Raw genomic sequence first — 24,255 nt, 5'->3', positions numbered from 1 at the left:
TTTAACAGGATTAAGGTGGATTTAATACCCTGTGCTACAGACTAACCATTCAAATTCTAGGAGTACTGTTCCATAGTGGTGTCAAATCACAATGGAAGGAGTTGAAGTTAACTTTTAACTCCCTGAGGATTTACTCTGCAGCTTTTCTTTGATGTGAAGTATTCTTGGGGAGAGCTGAGGCAGGGGGTTGTTTTCCAATTTTACTGCCGTCTTCCTCTTCTTCCCTCTGGTCATTTTCCCCCTTCTTCCTCCTTTTTTTTCTTGAAGCAGTGTGCTGGTTTGTACAGTAGCTAAGTGCATAGAATGCAATAATACAACAGTGAGAGATTTAGTGCCTCTAGGTGCTACCCCTTCTACTCTTGAGGACCCTCCAGCAAGGCATGATTTTATAGACAATGAAAGGCTTGCTCTCCCCTGTGAAGCTGCCTGCCTGCAGGAAGCTTTTCACTGTCTATTTCCACTACTTGCTCTGCAATTTAGTTCCATGCCCTGCTATTTCCCCCTCCCCTCCCTCTTTTCTTCTCTGACATACACATGCATATACCCCCTGCGTACACATTCAGCACCAACACCAGATGTAGGTAGACACAGCAAAATGGTGTTATCTCAATGTGTGTGTTAAAACACTCAAAAATACACCAAACATTTTCATTTTGCCATCCTCATCTTAAATGGAAATATTGATCTGTCCTCTGTTTGCTTTCCAGGTACTGACACTGTCATTTCATTTTCCCTAAAAAGAGCACAAGCTCATAGCTGAGCTGCAAAGCATGGCCATTACACCCTGGCATTGGTGCCAAGAACTCTGCTGACTTAGCTAGAGAAAGATGCTGAAAGCCTGACTTTGAGAGAAAATTCAATTCAATTCACTTCATACAATGTCCCTCATGAAGTATTTCAAAATGCCTTATATCAGGAGATAACATAATGAGAAAATGCTTTAGAGAACTGGATATTCAGATAGCCAGACAAAATGATACACTACAATGAACTGGAGTAAAAGAAAAGACGACTGTCATTTAAAAACAGTAATCATCTGGATAAGTAGTCTTGTAAACTAATTACAGTGAGAAGAGAAGCAAAGAATTCAAGACTGGGAGGAACAAGAAGCAGCTTAGTATCAAACAGGGTAAAGCAGAGGACTGGTTTCATGGAGGGAGAGGAATTACACACAGTATTGTAGAACAACTAAAGGAGATCTGCTTTAGAAATGTATCCACACATATGGATTAGTACGCTGTATATTGCATCACAAGTGTATCTCCGTGACAGGTTAAGTTACTCTCTTTAGTGGCTGGGAAGAGATTAATTACTTTGGCCTGGTTCAGGGTAAGAGCAATTGAAATGCCTCCTTCTAGTAGGAAAGAATCAATGCTGATGGGTGCTGTGGGTTTTTTGGAGTTTTGTTTTGCTGCTTTTAAGTTTCTCTCTCAACTCAAGGGAAACTTCTGTTTGTCTCTAATTTGAGAATAGGTTTGCAAGTGAGGGTGTCGCAAATCTGGTGCTCATTAAAGACAATTAAGAGATAGAATTAACCATAACATATTATACAACTAATGGAAAAGGAAGCCACCCACAGAGACGGACACAGGCCAGGAAATTATCTCATTTTGCTTGGTCAAAGGAAACCGTAGTTCTCCAGCACCAGGAACTGGGGGATCGTGGAGTGAGGGTTCAGAAAGCAGAGTATTTTCTTTGTGGGACTGTGTAAAAACACTTTGCAGTTCTGGCTTCACCTCCATCTTTGCTGTTTTCTCTCTCTTTAGTGTTGCAAGATACAGCAAATGCTGAGAGCTTGTTTTCTACAAAACTAAGGCAATTGCCATGTTTTTAAACTGTTATGGGAACAGCCTGTTTCCCTTTTAAAGTTCCCATCTGTGTTTGTATTTCCCTCAGTCTATTGCCTTTATAGAGAATTTTCTGCTCCCTCTAAATCTAAACCATTAGTTTCACCTCCTTGAACAAGAGGTAGGGCATTACTGAGGAGGAAAAGTAAATCCTGAGATAATCAGCCCTGCTTAATTTCATCATGGAACACTGCTGTTTTCAGTGTTCCTGGTGTTCATTGCATAGGGAGAAGGGACAAGTGACTCTGAGTATGTACATTTGTGTGTGAGCATGTGTATGTATATGTATGTATCTGTAGAGACAGACAGGCAGAAGGGGAGCATTTAATTGCCTTGCAATCGGACCAACCAAGTAGTGTTCTGATTGCATACAGCTGATTTTCTAAGTGAAAATCTTCAAACCTATTCAACAGCAAAACCAAGATCATCAGTGACTCTGGAGTGTGTGTCTGTGTTTCTTATAGGGAAGAGGAAGGTTGGTTTGATTACTATCTCTTTTTTCCTTTGGACAAGGGTGTTTTTCTCATCCAAGGGAAATGCATTCTAGCAGCATGAACATAACTATTAATCAACACTTAAGCGATAATCAGTGAATGAAAAATGATGACCAGAAACTGAAAATGTCCTTGCATAGCTACTTCGGTGCTTTTTCTTTGAGATCATGCCCTCGCATTTTAACATGAACAATTCTTATAAAATTAGTGCTGATATATTCCAAAAGGCAGTGATTTAAAAAGCCAACACTTACTTTTCATTTGAAAAAAAATACTAACAGGGAATGATATATTAAGATCTGCATAAGTAATGTTATAAAGCTCCCTTGCAAGTCTCTGACATAGAGTCTCAGTTGATATGAACCAGTAATATCTTACAGATTTACTTAAGAGATGAAGATGCAAAAATCATCACTGGACTGCTGTATTCAAATGTGTGAAGACATGTTCAGGATACAGAGAGATAAATGTTTTACCTGTGTATTTTTGCTCAAAAAGGAGATGGAGGCACTGAGAGATGCAGGTATATGTTAGCTTTAGGAATGCCTCCAAGAGGAATCAGATGCTGTTGAAGTTAAAACAAAACCCCCCTCAGTATTAAGCATGCTTTTCTGAATCATGGCCAGGGTATGTGGTGGCACCCAGCAAAAACCAAGGCTGTGTGACTCTCCTAGTGAGCAACAACTTGCTTTTGGTCTTCAAGGTGTTTTTTGACCAACTTCGTCATGGTTCTAATACTATCAAGTGTTCTTTGGAATAATCTCAAAACCAGATTAGTGTAAAATGCTTAAAGTGAGTGTGTGCTTAAAAAAAGAAAGCACAACATTCCCTGGGACTGAGCCCAAAAAGCAGAACTTTAGGAGACTGCAAGGTCATGACTTGGTAATTGGGCCATGAACAGGCATCTAGAGCCATCCATTGATTCACCTTTCCAAATTATTTAACCTGTGTTTTCTGTTGACACAAATATAAAATGTTCATTTGCCACACTACCCAAAGCAAATTGAGGACATTGGACCATGATTTGAGAAGCTCTGACAATTGTAGTCCTGAGATATCTGTAAAATGGAGCAGGAACAGAAAAACAAGGTGTCTCAGGATCTGCTGGGAAGATACTGCTTCCTTCCTTATTCTTGGGAATAAGTTTGTTTGTAACAAACAAGTTTGTAACAGAGAAGTTGAAAGTGCTCTTTCTCTTCATTGGTGGACGTGCTTTTAAGAGCTCCTGTGGAACATCATCTTGGCTTGCCATTGCAGCCAAGAGGAAAAGCACAAGAATATCAAAAAGAAGTATTAAAGGTGCTGTCTTATATCCAAACAATGGTAGAGCAGTACCAATGGGCTCATAGAACATTAGACTCCTCTTCGAGGACTACTTCTGCCATTAAAATCAATGCAACTTAATTAAAGCAAATTATAGATAGATACATCTATAAATAAGATATTAAAGTGCGCCGCTGAATATGATAATTGCTGCATATTTAGCAATCAGCGTGTGTGTTCTGCTTTTGCCAGGAGGGATTTCTTTCAGAGGAATCAATGGAGCTTTATTAAAAACCATCTAAATTAGAGGGAGAAATGATGAGTGTTATAATAACGCAAAATCACTGTTTCAACTTTCATTGCAAAACTAGGAAAGCAAAATATATCCCTCTTTGTGTATGTATGGAAAACATCAGGAAAATTCTTTTGAATTGTAGACAGTGGTAGAATTTTTAATCTTTACCTTTTGATGCAAAACAAAAAAAAAAAAAACCTGGATGGAAGAAACTTTGCTTTCTATAGAAATGCTGGAGCTCTCCAAGGGTGGGGTAATGAGGATTTCACAGCAGTGAGGAATTAAGAAGACCCCATTGATCAATTTCCTCCATTTCACATGGACCATCCAGTTCACTGCCTTACATCACCTGCCTCTGTTTCAGCAGCTAAAGAAAGTGTTAGCAAGTCAAATTGTGCTCTTAAATTTCACTTGCAGTTCCCAGAACCAGGAACAGTTGAAATGCAAAAAATAAGTGGGTTAATTTTGATGCTTCACCTGTGTATGAAACATTGAGACCAGGGTGGGGAATAAATCCACTTTTACCTCTCCATTTTTCTTCAGTTTTCACTTAATTGAAAACAAAAACCAACTGTGTCTCAGCAGAGGGGAGACCTGAGGGTTAAAGGGCAAATTCCGTTATACCACAGCTCTTTTTGGCATGCTGAATCTCAACCCATGTGATTAGAAACGCTCACAGACAAAAGAAGAGCTTTGAGAACAGAGGTCAAAACAGCATCTGAATCAAGTCCTTTAGCAGATGATCACAAGACTATTGAAAAATGCACTAAGCAATGCAGCAGTTCTATGTGTCATGTTTATACACAGGCAAAAAGCAGAAGTGGGTGGCATTTTCAAAGCATTTGGATTGATGGCAGAGCAGAAGCTTCAATCTGCAGCCTTCCTGGGGTGTCTCCTGTCTTATAGTGCATGTCAGTCGTATAAAATACAGTGGTAGTATCCTGCCATTTTTATGGGTAGAAAACCACAGTGCGCAAGCTCAAGTGACTTTTCTGAGCATACAGAGTGAATAAGTGAAAAAGCTAGGAGTCCCAGGACTCCTATCTTCATAAGCTTTTTCTGATATCCCATCATTTTAAATAAGTCACTTGTGGCTCAAGTGGAGTCAGCAGTGTTTTGCCCTGGATTCACAAACATGTAGCTAAAATGCCATCAGCCTTGAGGAAGTTATATTATATATTACTTAGTGGGTGGAACACTGTCCAAATTTTCTTTCTGATCTTAATGATAGTTGAAATGTTTGGAGGAGGCTTATTGTTCAGAAGTCAGGAAAAAAGGGCTGAAAAGTAAAAGGATAGTGATGCTTAGCATATGAAGAATTAATACTCCTGAATACAACACCCACTGTATATTTTTCTTTTTTAACAGTAGGAAACTTTTGACTCTGAGCAGAGGAGTAGCTGGTTAAGAAGTTTTGAAAGATTTTTTTTAACCAACTGACCTCTGCAATGATGATGAAGTTTTCTATATGCAAGTCTAAATACCTGCAGGAAAGGGAACTGCAACTGTATGAGACAGCCAACCTAAAAATGTCTCTGCATCATTTATTTTCCTTATAAGCAGTATCCATGGTCTTGGGTTTTCACTGTGCTGGCTTCACTCAGGATGGACACTGAGCAGGGAGTCAGGTGGGAATCCGTGAGAAGAAGTAGAGCCCCAGGCTAAAACACACTGTCCTGCTGAATTCTGCTGGTAGGGGTAAGGAGTTGTTGCTGATTTCTATTTGCAGTGTGGTAGCTCTCACCTTGAGCTGTGTGTGGATGCACAAAAAAAAGTCAATTCTGGTTTCATGAAGCTTAAACTTCAAAAAAGATTGCTATAGTTGTTATTTTTGGTACCGCAGCATCTATCCAGCCCCTAACACCTTGACCCATAAGGAAGGGACAAGGGAGGCTTTTCTGCTAGCAGCTAGAATTGTAGCCTTTAGCAAAGGCTCCAAGAGGAAGGCAGTGTAAGACAGGTGAGAGGGAATGAAATGCAGGATCTCCCAGGGAAAAAACAGTCACATGCACTTTTCTGTACAGCTTTCTCTTCCCTTAAAGAATTGTTATTCTGCAACCCCAGAATTCTCCTGTAGGCAAATTCCATACTTACTCAAGACACCTGCTCACAGGTATACTCTATTTATAGCTTAAAATTTATTTGCAGGTTTTTGAATGCTCTAAGATATTTGATTCTGGCTTGATCTATGCTGTCCTTCAGTCTACACTTCTACCAGCCTGGTTCTTCTGCTGGGAACAGGCAGGGGTTTAATTAAGAATGAAGAGGTGTTACAGGATATTTTCTGAAGAGGTACCTTTCTATGACAGAAATCTTGTTAGCTAGTGAAAATTATTGTTTCTAAAAAGAGAGGCTTAAACAACAGAAACACTAACTAGCCTCGTGTGAAAAACACCTCTCTGTCGCACAGAAAATCCTGACCATGAAGGCATTGACTTACAAGTGTCTTGCCAGTTTTTCTGGTATCTTGTCTCTGAGTGTGGCCACTGCTGTGACTGGGATTCCCAAAGGGGCAATTAGGAGAACAACCTGCTGGTGCAGAAGTTCTGCTCTCCCATTCAGCTCTCCAAGGCCTTGCCTTTCTTCCACCTGCCAAGGACTTCACTGTCTCCTGCTAACCAGATGTTAGTTGGTTTGATTCATATTTGTATTTATTTGTTTTGCATTCCACAAGGGCCTTGGCCATACCAATACTTTGCAACAGTTACATTTCAGGAATTGTTTGCTGTTGTTTTTTGATGAAGATAGTGTTTTCTTTCCTCGATTTAAGCGTGCTGCTCTTTTAATTGCGCTGATAGGATGATGGCTGTTTCTGTGTTTATCTCTGCCCATTATTTTTGCATATTCATGTTTTGCTTGTTAGTTGAGGCCGCTCTTAAGAGATGAACTGTTCATAATGATGCCACTTATTTAAGTTGATGTTGTTTATTTAAACCCTAAAAATACAGGAGCATATTTTGGCTCATTTTTTCTGTTATGACTTACCATACATTTGTGAAATGTGTATTTCACCTGCTGCTGTGTTCTCTATTGATTGGGGTGTTGGTCTCCTAAGCTCTTCCAGTAGGGACTCAGCTGAGCACTGCACCTTCTGTCAGCTCCCTTGCTGGTCACCTTGTGGTCACCACCCATTTGGCTTTGACAGCACTTCCAGGTTTTAATCCTGTTTTATTCAGATAACTGTTTTTTCACCTAAATATGTTGTGATTATTAACTGTGTGTTAAAACTTTCACACCTGGTCTGAGGGCCAGCTGCATATGTCCTGTTTAGGAAAGGAGGAGAAGTTGGAATATTTTGATCTTACTAATTAGTACATTTCACACCGATTTTTAGCTTAGTTTGTTGTAGAAGGCAGCAAAGGAACCCTTTGCTTTGACTCTTTCTGAAACATAAATAACTTCTACTGAGGAGGTGTTTCTATTTTCACAATTTCTCTTTTCACCAGGGTAGTATTTTATTCCAGGCACCATTTTGGCACTCCAGGCTGAGTGATGATACGCTTTTACTGTCGCATGGACAGATGGAGAAGGAAAATCAGAAGAAATGGCTGAGCCTTTAATTAGCTGTGCAGAGCCAGAGCATGCTTTTCCAGTGCATTGGGGGTTTTATATAGGGTGTGGAGACTCAGCCGCTCGATGGATCCAAATTAGCAAAATTGTGTATCCGCCACCAGGGTGTTTCTATGGTAACTGTCTCTCAAATCATATATACAAACAGACCTGGCAGGGGCTATTGCCTTCTATTTGGTCTGCAGGAAATCATCAAAAAAAGGGTGTTTTCAGGCTGAAAAAAGGCCTTGTGATATAAATATTTTTTACTTTTGGTGGTTGGTATAAGTTTTGGGATTACTGCTTGATGCTGGCACAATTCTGAGTGTTTGTGTTTTTTCATGTTGCCTGGCTGCTGTTACTCCCTTTAGGTGTGAGAGTGCAGGAAACTCACACCACTACCAGACTCATGCACATAATTAATAACCTTTCTACAGCTGTACAGGTAGACCATCAAAAACTGCATGTTTTTATGGTGAGAGACCAGATTATACATTTGTTTCTTTTCCCCTCATTCTTCTTCATAAAACAGGAGAAATCTGGAGGGTCTTCTCTTACCAGTGTACCTGGGAACTTAAGGGAAATTATGAACCTGATGAAATTAGTAGTGTAAGAGCAGCCAAAGTGGCTGTGACTCTTCACCTAAGTGACTCTGTAAAGTCTCTCTGCATGTTACTTTTTCTCGTGGAAAAAAATGAATGAATGATCCCTTTAGCCTACTGCCCTCTTTTTGAAATGTAGGGCAATTATTGTTGTTTTTTGCTCATCCAAAGTCAGGCACTGCTAAAGCATGGGTCATTTCAAATCAGAGATGGTTCTTTCTTGTGGCCAACAGTTCTGTGAGGGTGCCTTTCTGTTTTGAATGAGATAAAGGAAGCTTGCAAGAGGCCTGTACTTAATAATTTTTTTCATTTACAAGTATCTTGCATGTTTGATGAGTGCCAAGGTGCATAACAGAATTTGTCTGGAATAATTTCTGAGCCTGCCTAGCAGCTGCAAATGATACTTCCTCTCTTTGGATAGGACTTGGTTTATGTAATGTACGCAGAAATGCTTTGTAAAGGTAGGTAACACTTAATACACCTGAATGCACAACTTTTCTCATTGCAGTGGTTTATACATCTGTTCAGTGAAAATGGTGTATTGTGCATAAATTACAGGACTGACAGAAATGTACTTTAACCTGCAGAATGCAAAAAACATGTTAATTTTTGTTTTCTCTTTCTTCTAATCAGGCATTTGCCAAAAGCTTGGTGTGATTTATCACTTTCTTTTTAATGAATTGTTAAAAATGTTTGAAAAGGCATTAAATCTTCCTTTCTGCTATTAATCTGTAAAAGGGGAAGGGGATTTTAAATGGCCTCTTAGTATATTGCTTTATAAAACTGCTGATTCTAGCAGCACCGGAATAGGAATACATACTAATGTAGGAAACACTGAAGGCAGTCAGAGCCTCCTCCATTTATGGAAGAAAAGACTAATAGCTCCATTTTAACAAGGCTCTTAACACTTTGGGCCATCAGCAGGCATTGAGTGAAATTGGGAGAGCTCCTGTGTGCTAAAAGCATTGAAGTTCACCGTTTGTACCCGGTTGGAGCCTTCCTGATAGAATTGTGCTCCCCAGCCAATGCCCGTTGCCATCTTGAACACAAACCAAGTAGCGCTGGCATTTTGACTGAGTGCACTAACGCTGCACTTTTGAAATGGCACCAGAGCATCATAAATGCACTTAACTCCCAGCTGGATACTTAGCTTTGCAGGGGCGTTCGGGAAAGTTTCTGGATTCGTGTTAAGAATGAAAGAAAACCTGTTTGTATCATATTTTATGCTTAAGCAAAACAAGCTAGTGGAGGGGAAAAAAAGCAGACTTGGTACTAAGATGTTAGCTTTGATTCAGGTAGTTTTGCCACAGTAATCAGAAGTGGTGTGCTTAGTTAAATGATGTCCTCATGTTACTGGATTCCAGGAGAAAGGCCAGCCAGGGAAGAATAGAGAGTATCCCAGCTAGTAGGCAGATGAGGGAAAGGTGATAAAGATTGTACCTGCTCTAAACACTTCTTTGATACAGAAGCTTTTCTTGTTAGCAGTGATAAGATTATGTATGGGATTTGAAGCTTCTTTGAGCCCCTGCCTTTCTTTTGTTGATTTTGGCATGTTGTAGCATCATGTGTTCTCTGCTTATCATTTTGAGATGCATTGTTAGTAGCTGGGCTGCATAATTGATCTTCATTTCTAATTACTCTCCTCTCCACAGGTGCCTGGAAAAGGTCCAGATGGGAGCTCCTACAATCTTCACTTCGAAGGGGTGGAAAGGCAGTATGCATCCTTACCCAGGTACAGCGCCAAGCCTCCTTCCCATGGGGGGGGAGGGCAGCCCACAGCTAATGTCCGGCTCTAATATGAGAGATTATTCTGCACTTTTGTCTTGTCATCTTTTGCTGCTGATTTACTGCCATTTTATACCTGTACTATTAATTTGGACTTCTGAATTTTTAAAAAACAGGTCTCTCATTGAACATGTCAGCAAGAGTCATGATCCATACCTATATAACATGACATTGAGGGAGCTGCCTCTGCAAGAGTTATAACAGGTCGTAGCAGGGCATAAATGACTGAGTTTGTAGTGATATAATCCCAGCTGGCATTGACAGAACATTGCTGTGGAAAGCTTCCACTACAGCAGCCACAGCTACTGAAGTCCCACTGTTGCTACAAGGGCTGTCTGACTGCAGTCTATTCCATGAGAACATCTCTGTGCTTTTACTGAATGCTCTGGAAATGTGAGTGAATTCTCTGAGGGCTTTTTTTAATTTTTAATCCTTATCAACTGAATGAAGAGTAATTCTAGTCTGAAACCAGTGGGGTATAACAAAAAGGAAGCATTTCAGGGATTTCAGCCCCATTTCTATGGGAGTTTTAATAGCAGAGTGTAACACAAATCAAGCCAGAAAGGAGAGTGAGAGGATGCTAGAAGAGACAGTAGGAAGCAGGGAGAAGAAAACAAAAACAGAAAAATATTCTCCCTTTAGCATTAGAGGGCTGGGCAAGTCCTAGGAAACATGGTCCTGTCCACTTCTTGGACCTACAGGCAGGCTGAATTGTAAAAGAAAAGCAAAAATGGGTATCTATAAGCAAGAAGAGATTTTTTTATTGTGAAGTAGTGCTGGCATTTAGGGAATCAGTGCATTGTTTCTTTTTGCTGCTTCTTTTTCTACTCGTCTATTTACATTCAAAGGTGAACGCTGAAAGATTGATTGATAAATATGTAATGCTGTGTCCAATTCCAGATGAAAATACAAAGAATATTTTACTTTTGTTAACCAGAATATAAAGACTGTCTCACAAGGCACTGTTGGATGTCTGTAGGCATTTTTAATGTATATGATTTCTAAACCAAAGGATGTTTCTGCAGTTTACTTCCTGCCTTCAAATTATATTTGTCAGCCATTTTTTCTTGGAGATTCATCCTGTGTAGTAACTGGCTTTTCTGACAGAGTCCTGCTTTCCAACAGTGTGTTTTGCATGTATTTCCTGGCTGATGGTGGGTATTTACTCTTCTGGGTAAATGGCCATCTTTTATTACAGTCCTCCAACACTCACGTTTCCCCATCATGCTTCTACCAGTGATTTTTGCGTGTTAGTTAGGCCTACTTCTATTTTGCACACTCCTTTTTTATTTATTTTGAACATCCATTTTGTTGAATACTTCCTTGTGGATTACAAGAAAGTAAATTCATAATTGATGCTCAGTGTAACTCTCTACAGCAATTTTTATATTTGTATATCATGTCTTCTTTTATTAATTTTCCCTTTAAGAAAATTAACCATATTTTTTCAGGTGTTGTAAACTGAAAATTTCCCAGTGAAGTAACTTCCATAAGCCAGAATTATTTTGATTTCCCCAGTATTCCTTTCAAGGGGAATGACCAGAAGTGAGCACTACAGTGCAGCTGTAGACATGCCCTTGTTTTATGTAGTAAGCATTCTCTGTATCCCTTCTGTCCTGTTCCTTTCCAAACTGCTGCATCCTCAGCATGCTCCCTAGGTGTATATACTGCTCATCTCTACAACCTGTGCTTATGTGGGGTTTGGTTGGTTTTGGGGTTTTTATTTTGGGGGTTTTTTTGGGTATTTTTTTTAAGTAAATGTATCTGAATAAGATAATGAATTTTACAGTACTGTTCCCCAAACCTCCATTTAACTTGCTGGAAACACAACTCTCCAGCTCTTAGAACACATTTGAGTATTTAACTGGTGGGAAATCTCCAATGAGAAAGTCATCCAAATATTCCCTAAGCTTTTGAAGATCACTGTGAAAGTGTCCTTTCTCTCTGTGCCTAAGGAGATTATGCTGGAGAGCGAGAAGACCTGCACTTCAGCAGGGCTGTTCGTGCTTCTCAACCCAAACATTTACACTGCTGCACGCAGGCCAAGCTGTGTCTCCAGAGGGTTTCCACCCTGGCAGGAGCAGAGCTTTGGGATATCACACACCCTTGGGCGTGCCTACAATTCAGCAATCGGCTGCTGCTTTTTATACTTCAGTTTTGTAAGTTTTGCAGTTTCATGTTACTGCAGTAATTAAGCCCTGGCAGTCACAAATGACTAGATTGTACAGTGAAGTCTAAATCCAGATGAAGGGGATGCAGTCTCATTGCCAGCCACTAATGGAAATGAGTGATTTCTTTTGTTCTCATGGCTGACTGCCCAGGAGTATAGAGGAATCCAGGTAAAAGCCACCCATTTGCCAACCAATTCTTGGCTGTGGAGGATCTATGAAAACTACTGTAATGAGCAGCATTATTAACCAAAAAAAAAAGGAAAAGAAATGAAGAAACAGATATGTAGAAAGAAATGAAGAGGTAGTATTTCCTCAAAAGAATAGCTTTCTTCTCTCAAGCATTTTAGTATTAGTTCACAGTTTCCTGCCCTTGGATTTATTCCCCTTCTTTTGTGCTGTCCTCAGTGTGGTGAGGCCACTGAGCCACATTGGTACAGATGCCATATGGAGCTGTCTGCATACTTAGCCATTTAAGCCCAGTTTAATAAGAGATACTTACAGAGGCTTCAGATGAGGGTTGTAGATGCTGGGAAACAAACTCCTGTTGCAATATTATGTTGAGTCCAGGAGGATATGACCTTTGCCTGCCGCTCTGGTGTGGCACACACGAGGAAGGAGGAAAGTGCTTGGACTGCAGCCAGTTTCACGGGATGAGGAGGGAGGAGGGGATCTATGCTGTGTCAAGAGTAGCTGGGACCAGCACAGTGAAACGGTTCTGCTCACCTGAAAGCCACCAGGACTCATGCCAGTGTGTGTGGGCATGGAAAAATTAAGTAAGAGAGCTTTGGTCTTCCTCCCCACCAGACAAGAAGGAGGAATGTTCACCTAGCAAAATCTTTATCAGTGTTTGATGCCCCTAAGACACTGTCCCATTCCTTTGCAATGGCATGCATCCTGCATGAAGTCAGATCTGAACATACCTGCTGCTGGCTTGAAGAATTCTAAGCTTTGAAACGTCCTTGTGGCTTTGTCTTTTTTTTTTTTTTTTTTCTTTTTTCTGTTTTTTCTCTGAAGCTCTTAATTTAAGTCTAGATATTGTGGGCCAAATTAAGTGATACAAGTCTGTATCAACACTATTTGAGGAAAGCTGTCAAGTGTGCTTGTCTTTTCAGTAGGTGCAGCAGCAAATTACTGTCCTGGTCTCACTGAAGTCAGTGATGTCCTTTTTTCCTTTGAGTGGAGGATCTGTTCCTGTGTAAGGTTACATGTTTAATTAAAAGGGGAAACAGGAGGCAGCAGCCTTTGGAGAAAGGCTTTCTGTCTGACTGGTCTAAGGAGTGGTGAGCTGAGCTACATAGTTAAGTTTCTACATAAAATAATTCCAGCCTGTAGGCTTACTTTGGAAATGTCTACAGAGGCAAACATCTGAATTAAATGATAAGTGGCTGTGGCAGCAGAGTGGCAGGTCTTCATCTCTCATTGCATTGCGCTGTGCTGTCTGCAGAAAAGTAGCGAAGTGGGAGAGACAGAAATGGGAGGCTTTGCAAGAGAGATACAGTTCTTTGCACTCAATACTTATGTGTTGCCCTGAGGCTATTGCTAAGTAGTGCTGAGTAGTAGTATTAAGCAATATTAAATCCTCCTGCTTAGGAGAATGGCTTGATTCTTACACATCTTAACCTCTTCTTTTGGGAAGAAGAGCAGGGCAAGGTTGTGGGAGCCAGAAAAACATTTGTATCTTTTAAACTATTTTTAATGCATACTTTCTTGATGTAATTCAGAATATTTTCCTGATGGAGCTATGGAGCAGATATGAAGCTGAAGCTGCTCTGTTTGTTCATAGTTCTATTTTTGAGCTTGCATTTATGGAAGTCTGTCTTAATGTAAATCACAGTTTTGCTAATGGCAGCCTTGTTTGGAGAAGCCTCGTGTTCAAGGACACGTTCTTTTCTGTGGTGGTGGAAAAGCTGGCTGTGACCAAAAGCAGACTGACAGGCACTGGGACGGCAGCTGGTTGACAAGATGAGTGGGGATTAGAAAGCTCAGCCATCTTTCCAATAAGAAATGCTGATTCCAATGGAAAAGTAGTACTTCAGACTTTCTCTGGAATTCTCGTATTATTGAAGAACACATTTATGTCAAGAAAACAGGGGGAGCCAGAAAGGCTGTGAGAACATTAGAAAATAACTGCTAGCATGGAAAAATGAGTTCAGGCTGTGTAGGTGGGTTCAGCTGTGTTGCTGTGGCTGGGACGAGACTGCTGAGCAAACTGCTAATTTGCTCACAAGTCTGTCTTAAATGTAACATGCATCCTGAAACTGGGAAGCTTGGAAATGGATTAAGGAGCCAGCCTTGCCATACAGTGGCAATGGGTAGTTTTCCCATGCTGGAAGCTTCTCTTCAGGTTGACCATGCAACTTGCATGATGTGAGAAATGGATTTGTAAAGGATTCTCAAAATATGACTGAAAGCTCTCAGAGTCTTGTACATTTGTATGCAAACTCTGAGATAAAGTGTGCTGACTTAGAAAGGCTGTGGAATAGAGATGGCATTGTTGGGAGAGAGATTGAACTAGAAACAAGTTTCAAATGATGGCCTTGCAAAAAGACTGGATATTTTGGAGAATTAGAACTGTTAAAGATGCATTGTAGCAAGACCACGTGGGGTAAAATAATAGAGGATTGGTGGAAGAAGTATTAGCAGCATTGTGTGGCAAAAGCTAATAGGCTGAAAAGCATTTATAAGGTATTATAACCAGGAAATAGGTTGGCTTCTGATAGAATGGCATTGAGTTTTACATCTCTTATGCCTCACCCTTTATTCTGATAACAGAATAAAATCTTTTCAAATGCCTCTCTGTTGCCCTGTCTCTGTAGAGCTGGGATTTTCCAACACACTTCTTAAAGCAGTAGCTGAAAGCAGAACACTCTCCATTTCTAGGTATGATGCCAGAAAGGACATATTTTTGGTCACCTTGTCTGAGCCCTCCAAGACTTTCTACATTTCTGCGTCAAACTAAATTTCAATTTTGATCCATCCCATTACTTTTGTAAATGTCTTTAGAGAAGCATCTAACCTGGAATTAGAATGTCACATTGTGGAGAATTCATTACATTCTTTGGAGGTTAATTATTTTACCTCTTAAAGAGATTATGTCTATTTTTTCCCTCAAAGTCTGACATTACCCAATTTCAGTTTCTAGATACTATGGTAAATATTTTTTCTGCTAGATTTTAAGAGCCAAGCCTGTAAAATTCCTTCCTTGGAGTATTTCTGTGCAGAGATCATTTATGTTATGTTTTCACCTCCCTTTCAATAAATTAAATAGATTGAGCACATAGGTCTTACACTGTAGAGCAAGAAAATAGCATTGACTCAAGGGGCCAGAGTAGCCATGCAGTCAATTTAGGAGGTAGCCTCTAGAGTTGAGCAAAAACATTTTGAGCCCTCCAAATCAAAAGTAAAGTTTTGGTAATATCTGTGTCCTCAACAGATAAGATTCCTCCAACAGAAGAAATGGATTATTTAGCATGTTTCATTAGCTGCTTCTTGCACTTGAATGTTCTTGCCTTTATTTTACTGAGTTTATTTCAAAATGCAAGATTTCTGTAATTTAATTGAATCCTGAAAACATCATCAGAAAGTGACTTGACACAAATCACGAGAAAAAGTTAATTGTCTATTAAATAAGACTCATCATTCACCATTGTCTAGCAGAATCTGAAATTAATATACTGACATTACTTAAATATGTATATAGTGTATTCTCTTGGTTAACAAAAAAGAAATCACAGTTTTAGTGCAGACTATAATTAGCTGTAAATCAACTTGTCAGAGCATTCCCAGCCTCTGGGAATTGACTAGCCAAGGACCACAGATGAAAAAGCAAGGTTTAAAATGAATTCTTTAAATCAAAATTCCCTGTTTGCTGGTTTAAATCACAGGGTTTTGGTTTTTTTTTTTTGGGGGGGGGGGGGGGGTTGGTTTGTTTTTTGTTTGTTTGTTGGTTGGTTGGTTGGTTTTGTTTTTGTGGGGTTTTTTGGGGTTTTTTGGTGTTTTGTTTTTTTTTTTTTCGCTTGGAACCCCTTTGATTGAACCTACTCCATCACTTGAAAATCTGTCCTCTTTCTTATTTTGTATACTTCATTTACATTCCTGCCTGGCATACAGCAGTTTGTGTCACAGCACTGACCCTGCAGTGCAGCCATGGTTCTGGCCATCAGCTGAGGCACGTCCTGCCGGTGCTGCTGTTGACAAGTGCCATGTGGTAGCCCAGGGGCTCTCAGTGACAGTGTTGCTCTGTCCCATCACACAGCTGCTCTTCTGCCAGGCTGTCTTCCAGACACCTTCTCGGTGCTCGGACACTCCTTGGAAGCAGACTTGCTCTGTGTCTCACTGCTCTCTCACCAGTTGGCTGTGTTACATGGGTCTACTGAAACTGTGATTTCCTCCAGGTTTTATTGGCCCAACATGGTCCTTTATGGCACACAGAGTGACAATGCTGATGCAGACTGCAGGGAATAAATACCATTGCTGCCTTGCAATACTGCTTAAATTGGAGCATTGTTCACCTGGCTAAAAAGAGCATCTGCAGTTACTGTCTCTTGGAAGGGGCCAGGGGTGCCAAAATTTTAATGGCAGTGAAATAATTTATCAACCCTGCCCAGAGTCACCCACATCTTAGTCTGTCAGTGAAACCATGTTATTGGACATACAGTACACAACTACAAGGTGAGCGTGTTAACCTCTGGTGCATAATATAATGCCCAGGATTTTTAGTAATGCCCAGGATTTTCCCTCCAAAGGGGTGAAAAGCAGTTGATGGGAAAATACAGTGCCTGAATAAAGTCTGTATCTCCCTTGTTTCTTATACTGATTAAAATAAGAGGAGATGGTCAAGAGGAATATTTGAGAACCAATTGTAAATGGTCTTTTTTAATTTTTGACATAAATCATCTATTTTTTAATATTCCCATGGCATAACTTCAAAACTAAGAAGACTTAATAATTTGGTGTCTTAAACAGGATTGGAAATAAGTAGGGTGAACTTAAAATGAATGGCCCAACTAACTTCATCACCCTAGTCATGTGAAATATAAATAATATTCAAACAGTATATTCTGCAGTATACTTGATTATTAACTTTCTCTTCTGTTTTAATCATCTAAAGTGATATCAGTAATTCAGGGATATTTTTAATATGATTTTTATCTTGACAGCTGTGCTTTTATTGAAAATGCAGCAAAATCTTGTCTGTCTGTATCTTCCAGTGTGGTGATCTCATTATAAATGAAATATATGTATGGTTTTAGATGGATTTTAAGTGCTGGCAGGTGAATTTAGAATCAGTTTTAATGGAAATAACGATCAAGGACCTCCAAGATACGTTGCAATAAACCAGCCAGGATGAAATACAGGCAAAGAAAAGAGATCATTCTTATATGCTAGAGCCCAAGCTTGGGAACCAAGCTGAGGTGCTCATTAAAAGATTAGCTTAAATCCAATTTCAAAGTGTTTTAAGATTTAGCTAACTAGCATTTCTTAACTCTGGAAGGTACTATAACTGATCACTGTAGAAACTACCCAGGCCTCTAGGAGGTGTCAGGGAAATCATTGTACTTCAAGGCCAGAGCCTAAATCACTAGCAGGACAGCAGATTTGTGACACATACATGCAGCAGAGAGCTGCAAGTGCTCTGTTGCAACTTTTTCTGTTCCACCTCAGTTTCAATCCCTTTGCTCAGGTGTGCCATGGTACCTAATATCACCTCAGTGCCATGTGTGAAGTGTGAAGATTTTATTTCATATATCATGTCAAAATACATTTGTCCAAAAATGTGGAGAGTTCATAAATAACCCGTGTACACCTTCTACAGGGAGAATCTCAGGCATTAAAAGGCAGAGCAGGTAGGAAAAGGGTCAGTGTACTACAGACCTTTCAAAAAATAGTCATGTGTCTTTAAAGACTTGACTGAAAGGAGGAAAGAAATTTGTAAACAGGATCACAATTTCAGAAATCTCTGTGGTGAATAGAAAAGGAAGGAGATTTAGTTGTAAAACATACCTCCAGCTTTCTAATAAAATAGAAATATCACTTGAAATGAACATGATGCCTCCATCCAAGCCAAATTAAGTCTAAATAATGAAAAAGTATACTTTAGAAAGTCAGAAAGGTCAAGGTTCGTGACATCAAATCATGGTTGCAGCTGGCAGGCCACCTCTATAATTTCCATGGGAATAACTAAAGAAAATTGACTAAAGAAAATGTCTGTAACAACTGGGACATAGCTTGAAAAAAAAACACTAAAAGCCAGATGTCTCAGAAGAATACTTTGGAAGTGTAGAAGGAGGCAGACAGGGATGGGGTTTGTCAATTTTCTTAATAAGTCAGTCAACTCCTCATAGCAAAAAGCCAGTTAATGCAATATGGAATAGTTTAAAAGTCAATTAATATTTTGAAACTAAGCAGCCAGCCTTTTTGCAAGGAGATACTATGCCGACTAAATAAAAATACTTTCGAGTGTCACATTTACAGAAAACATGGATCTGGTATGAATTTTAGTGTATAATCAGGCATAAGGACCTCCCACTCAAACTAAGAGCTCCAAATTATGCTTAAAAATATGGGAGATGGAGGAAAATATTGCATTTGAACAAAAGGGCTTGAATTAATATTATAAAATTTAATGAAGTCTTGGAGACATTGCCTCAGAAAAGAAAGCTGTATTAACTATGCCTCCAGTGAGTAAAAGAACAAAACAAATGTTAGGGAACAAAATATTAATGAAAGAAAAAAAGTGTCAGTACAGAATGGTTATGTTGAGATGAAGGATCTGTGGAAAAAAGATAAGTGAATGCAAATTAGGAAGAAGATTAAATTAAAAACCAAAAGCATATATCCCATAGAATGCATCAACAGAGTGATGTGCTGAGTGAAACCTGGGGAATAAGATGTGTGCTCCAAAATGCAAATACATCCATTGCATTGTTAGATGGATATTGAAATGGCTCAGGAGACCAGCAGACTGGGAAGCTCAGCTGGCTGCTTTGTAGGTATGGATATTTGGAATAAAAATGTTGCTGCTTATGCTGAGTTGTAATTCAGAACTCATCAAAAAGTGTGGGCTCTAGGCTGCAAAGGTGAGAAAGAGCATTGTGAAATAAGACAACTCTGCTGCAGTTCTTGGCTTCGGCTTTCCCTTGATAAACACGTCCGGAGGTGTAGCTGAAAGATGGCTGTCAGCAAACGTGCTTTAAAAACACCTAACAAAGGAAAAATTAGGAAGCCAACAGTATCAGGTGTAAATATGTATTATTTTTGAGGATGTTGGGTTAGGAATTTTTGAGCCAGCTTCCTGCAGCTCTCATTTTTGTGTGTGAACCTCCTGTATGCTGTGTCGTTGCTCAGCTATGTTCCTGTGAGCAAACGGCAGCTTTGCGGTGGCAGAGTGCACTTAGTTCTCCATGTTAGGTCTCAATTCCTTTGTCTCCATCCAGTCTTTGCTTTGCATGGCAGACTCAGAAAAAAAGAAAAAGAAAATAAAAAAAGAACAACCAGAAAAACCCCACACCAGAATCACAGCCCTACATGACAGTGTGTTGTCACAATGGCAAGTTTCAAGCTTCTAATAGCATGCCATTTAAAGAGAGTCAGTTACAGGTATTCCTATGTGCATGTTTAGGAAAGAGGAAAGATTATGATGAAGTAGGAAAGTGGATTGTATGTGGACAGTCTTAATTGCATGCTGCAAATAATCACAAGCTGTGAAATCCTAAGACCTCAAATCTAGTTCTGTGTTCTTTTACAAACATGTAGGGGACAGAGTCGTGAGCACTCCGTGTGCCACCCACCAAGAAATGAGAAGCAGGGTGGGGGAGATGTGAGGAGTGCAGAAACACAAGGGCAGCGCACTGAGCAGACCTGCCCTTGTTTGTTATCCTTGCTGAAACCCTGCCTTGTGAGGAGAGAGCTTTTATATAAACTGGTGATTAAAGGAAAGAGGTATCTAATTTGGGATTAAGAGAGTTGCTGAAGAATTTAATAGTAAAAACAGTTGCTAGAGCAGCTGTTTCAACACAGTTCAGACAATTGGCAGCCAAACTGCTTCCATTTCATAAGTAGGTGACATATTTAATTTCTCTTCACAGAAGTCTTAAATATATCAGGAGAAAATGCTCAATTTTAGAGGGCTTTGTCCAAATGCCTTTGCTCATATTCACCAAAGGCTTTTTTGTTGCTCTTCAAGTGTGATGCTTTAGAAAGTCATGCTTTGGATGTGTTGATCCAGCTTGAGAACAGCCAGAAATTTACTACTAGAAGCTGGTATGAGCCTGGTCCAGAACCACTGCAATCTGTGGATGTTCCTAATGATTGCAGTCAGTTTAGGCTGAAATGCAACCACTGCTGAAGCATACTTTTTGATTTCTTTGCTGTCTGGGTCAATCTGGTAGTAATTTGACAAACTGATTAGGTTACTTGTTGTTTTCCCCCAGAATTCTGCCCACCAATGTTAGCAGTTTTTCTCCAGATTTTGGATATCCTAGCAAAAGAAATTCATCTTTTCCTGCTCTATGGGTTCTTCAGCCCATCCAATCTTATCACAGATATAAGTGAAATAAAAGTAGTCCTTAAAAATGAATGTGATTCAAGGTTGTTGAAGAATTGCAAACATTCAGATCACTAGTGGTTATGGAACAGTAACTTTGTTAAGAGCAAGCATAGAGCTAAAATTCCTATTCTACCCTGTTAGAGAAGATTAATTCCTGCTTTCTTAAGAATCTTTACCCTCATTTCCAGGCTTGGAAAAGATTGCATTGTTCTAGCATTTAATAGTTATGTAAATTAGCACTGATTTTGTCATTTAGCACCTGTGCAAAATTTTCTGCTGGAACAGTTCTTTCAAATATGGCATAAACAAAGCATAAGATGCACAGTGATACTGTTCTTTTGTGGATGCTTATTTGGAAAAATATGCATGAGCTATTGAGCATGTCATGGATATGCCAGAAACACAGTGGCAAAGCTTTGTAGGCGTGTGGTTGGTCTTAAATAACACATAGGCCACTAGTCAGACTTTCAGCAAGCTTTATTTTGAAAATATATTAAATACCATTATGCATATGCTAAAAACTTAACCACATCTTTAGGGTAATGGTAATGTCTTTACTGTACTCGAAATCTTTGTCTGCCAAACATAACTTAGGCTGGATATAGAGATATTGACACAACTTCTGCTGGCTTCTGCCTGGTATTGCTGTGGCCTCCACTGCTTCTGTCCTCTGTTCTGTGTGAGCAGATGGGATCCTGCAGCTGTTTGAATAAATATTAGTTTTAAAGAATTATGCTGCTCTGATTAACCATTCAATGAGGGGGGAAATGGCAGGGGAGAGAGCACCTAAGGAATCTCTCTACTTCAGGCCTCTTGCCCAAAAGCATTCATTTAAATGTTTGAGCAGTGATGAGGTGAGGAGTTATATAAACGGGAAGCCGTTCCTCAAATCACTATCTTCTCTCTGCATAGAGTGTAATTGATAGCTTATGTGCTTGCAACAGCTGAAAAAATAGAGCAGAACATGCAAACACATCTACTGTATAACATACGTGGGAAGCAAGTGGAGGAGAGTGTTAACTGTAATAGAAAGTGAATTATCTGCCATTTTTGTTCCACCCCAGATGTAATTCAGCAAGGAGATTGGATCTGTGCACTAGATAGTCTGAGACAGTGCCTTGGAAATTGGCAGTCAGAGTTCCATCCAGAGGGCAGGAAATGTGCGAACAAAACCCAGCCCAGGTTATCAAGTAAAACCCCAAGCCAACAGGGGTCCTTGGATATTGAGTAGCTGGCACTTTCCTTCATTTAAGGAAGAAAAATAGCTCTTGTTTTACAGGTGAAGGGAGATGCTTTGAGAGCAGTCTGTCATAGATCATGGCAAAATCTGGCAAGAAAAACCAATCTCAGGATGATTTCACAGTGAAAATTCATGTGACTGGATTTTTGCTTGGATCTAGGGGCTAGTTAGTGCACTGCTATATATATACCCATGTGTCTTCAGGTTTTGGACCCTCATTTAACATTTTTGCTATGAGTTTTTGTTCAATCTGAGATCCTATGCTTTAAAGAAAAGGCATGTTTGTTTACTGAGAACTGACTTGTCTTCAGTATAGAAAGAACGTATTTTTAGAAGCATGGTATGGCCACAGTTTCTCCCCTTGTTTTGCTTTTTTAAGGAGATAATAGTGATATGGTCTTGAACTGAATTCAACCAGCCAGCACAATAGCTGGGACAAAGCATGTAGGAAAAAGGATGCTAACAGTCCTTCCTCCAAAGATGCTCAAACAGCAAACACACTTTACAGCTGTACATTCAGCGATTAAAGATTTCCAGAATCAGTTAAAAGCTTTGAGGATCCCAGTAGCCGTGCTCAGAAAACCCATGTGACTTCGCTGTGTGTAGACTTCTGGTAGTCTTCTAATTAGCTTTGTACAGGTCTCTGAAGGCATCTGGGTTTCTCACTGACTTGGGAATTAGACTGAATTTAGGCTGCCTGAACATGCCAGTGCTGGATTTGAGCATTTTTGAGTGTTTCTGTATGGATGCCCCTCTGGAATGGCAAGAGGGAGCAGCGTGGTGGGACGGGCTGTGCTGTGGTACTGACTGCACCCCGCTTTGTGGCAGAAAGCACAGAGCAGATCGGTTTAAAACAAAAGGGAATTAGAAAAAAAAAAAAGAAAGGCAAATTCAATTAGTCATTTGAAATTGAGTTGGGGTTTACAACTTGAATTTTTAGGCCCAGATCCATCAGAGCACTTAAGCACCTGCTTTACCTTGAATACAATTGGCTTTTCAATAGCAGTTATTTGCTATCAGAAAGCTCCAGGAAACCTGGGCTTAAATGGACATTGTAAAGGATGAAAGAAGGATGGCAGACAGGCAGTGGTACTTGGAGAAATTCCTCTTTTTCACTCCTTACACCTTATGTGGTTTAAATAATGCCTCCTTAATGCAATGCTTTGTGTTACCTACTCTGTAAATAATGTCAGCAAAGGTTATTTAATGATAATTTGACTTTTTCTTTGAAAAGACTTGTTACTAATCTTAACGTGAAATCTCTTTAGTATTATTGAGGGGAACAACAACCTAATGTCATTTTGGTTTGATTTCTTTGTATGAGGGGGTGGCAACTCTCCCTTGTCTCTCCTCACCAAACATCTGAAGCAAGATCTGTTACTGAGAGATTGCTGCAGTGGTACTTGGTCTTACAGAGATTTCATCAGAAACATTTCATTTTTAATGAACAATGGAAAATGTTCAGCTGTCCATTATTACACTTCTTTGTACACAGTCTAAAAATATAAATGGAAATTATAATTACATCTGTAATTCTGGGTCCCAGCTGAAATCGCTTTAATCCCAATGTGAGGGGGAAAAAATCAATACAGAACCCTTAACCCTGGTCTTTTCCTCCTTAGATATTTCATTTTCAGTTGTGCTAGTTTATACCACAAGTTTTATAAGTTTTTCAAGGGACTTATAGTATACAGAGATGATTTTGCATCCTCAAAATGACATTGCTACTTTGTGCTTTTCTGATTTAGAAATTGTTATGATGTTCTTGAGTAATAGGTTATATTGTAGCTGCTTGATATAATATGATGTTTCTCTCTTTTACTTTTTGTTCATTAAAAAGGGGGGCCTTTGAAATGTTGCAAAGTTCTTTTAAAGAAAATCCTATTTTACTGGCAGTAGAATTACACATCTTTTTTTTTCTTTTTTTTTTTTTCAAGAGGAATCCAAGTCAGCATTAAAGATTTAACATTGGGATTTGGAAAAGACATCTTTCTCAACTCACCACAGGCTCTCTCTACTCCATTGTGCTTTTTTCCTATAGGCTTCAAATAGTAGGTCTGTGAAGGTTAAATATTATCATGTTTGGGGGTTTTTAATATCAACATCTGCAAGTATAGAAATGTCATGAAGTGTTTTGTGTTTCTGAAACCTTCACCTTTCTGCAAACCCAAGCTTAGACCAACAGTTGCTTTTGTTTGAGTTAACATCTGAGGAGGAAGGGTGAGGTTCTTTTATGCTGTAAGACCTTTGCAAACTATTAATTTTCCACGAATTGCAGCTTCCTCTGAAACATCTGGTTCTGGTAATAGTCCCACACATGATGTTGCAGATTAGGGCACACTCCACTACATTGCCCCAGTTGCCACACTGTTAATGATCATGGATCTAACATCCACAGAGCAGAGGTGTGTTGTTCATCTTGGCAGAATATCTTCTTTCTTTGTAATTGCAGGTATGTACC

The 24,255-nt window shown here is 39.5% G+C and overlaps 1 protein-coding gene across 4 annotated transcripts in view; it reads left to right on the top strand.

Moving 5' to 3' along the window:
* PARD3B (par-3 family cell polarity regulator beta) overlaps positions 1–24,255 on the top strand; it is a 392,348-nt gene that overhangs the window by 351,425 nt on the left and 16,668 nt on the right. For all 4 annotated transcript variants that reach the window (XM_077181321.1, XM_077181319.1, XM_077181318.1 and 1 more), the window contains one exon: positions 9,703–9,782. In XM_077181321.1, the coding sequence (XP_077037436.1) occupies positions 9,703–9,782 (80 nt within the window). The remainder of the gene's footprint in view (positions 1–9,702; positions 9,783–24,255) is intronic.

The sequence above is a fragment of the Agelaius phoeniceus genome, chromosome 7 (assembly GCF_051311805.1).
Source record: "Agelaius phoeniceus isolate bAgePho1 chromosome 7, bAgePho1.hap1, whole genome shotgun sequence".
Taxonomy (NCBI): Eukaryota; Metazoa; Chordata; class Aves; order Passeriformes; family Icteridae; genus Agelaius; species Agelaius phoeniceus.
The sequence above is the reverse complement of the archived record's forward strand: the minus strand, read 5'-3'. Positions and strand labels throughout refer to the sequence as shown.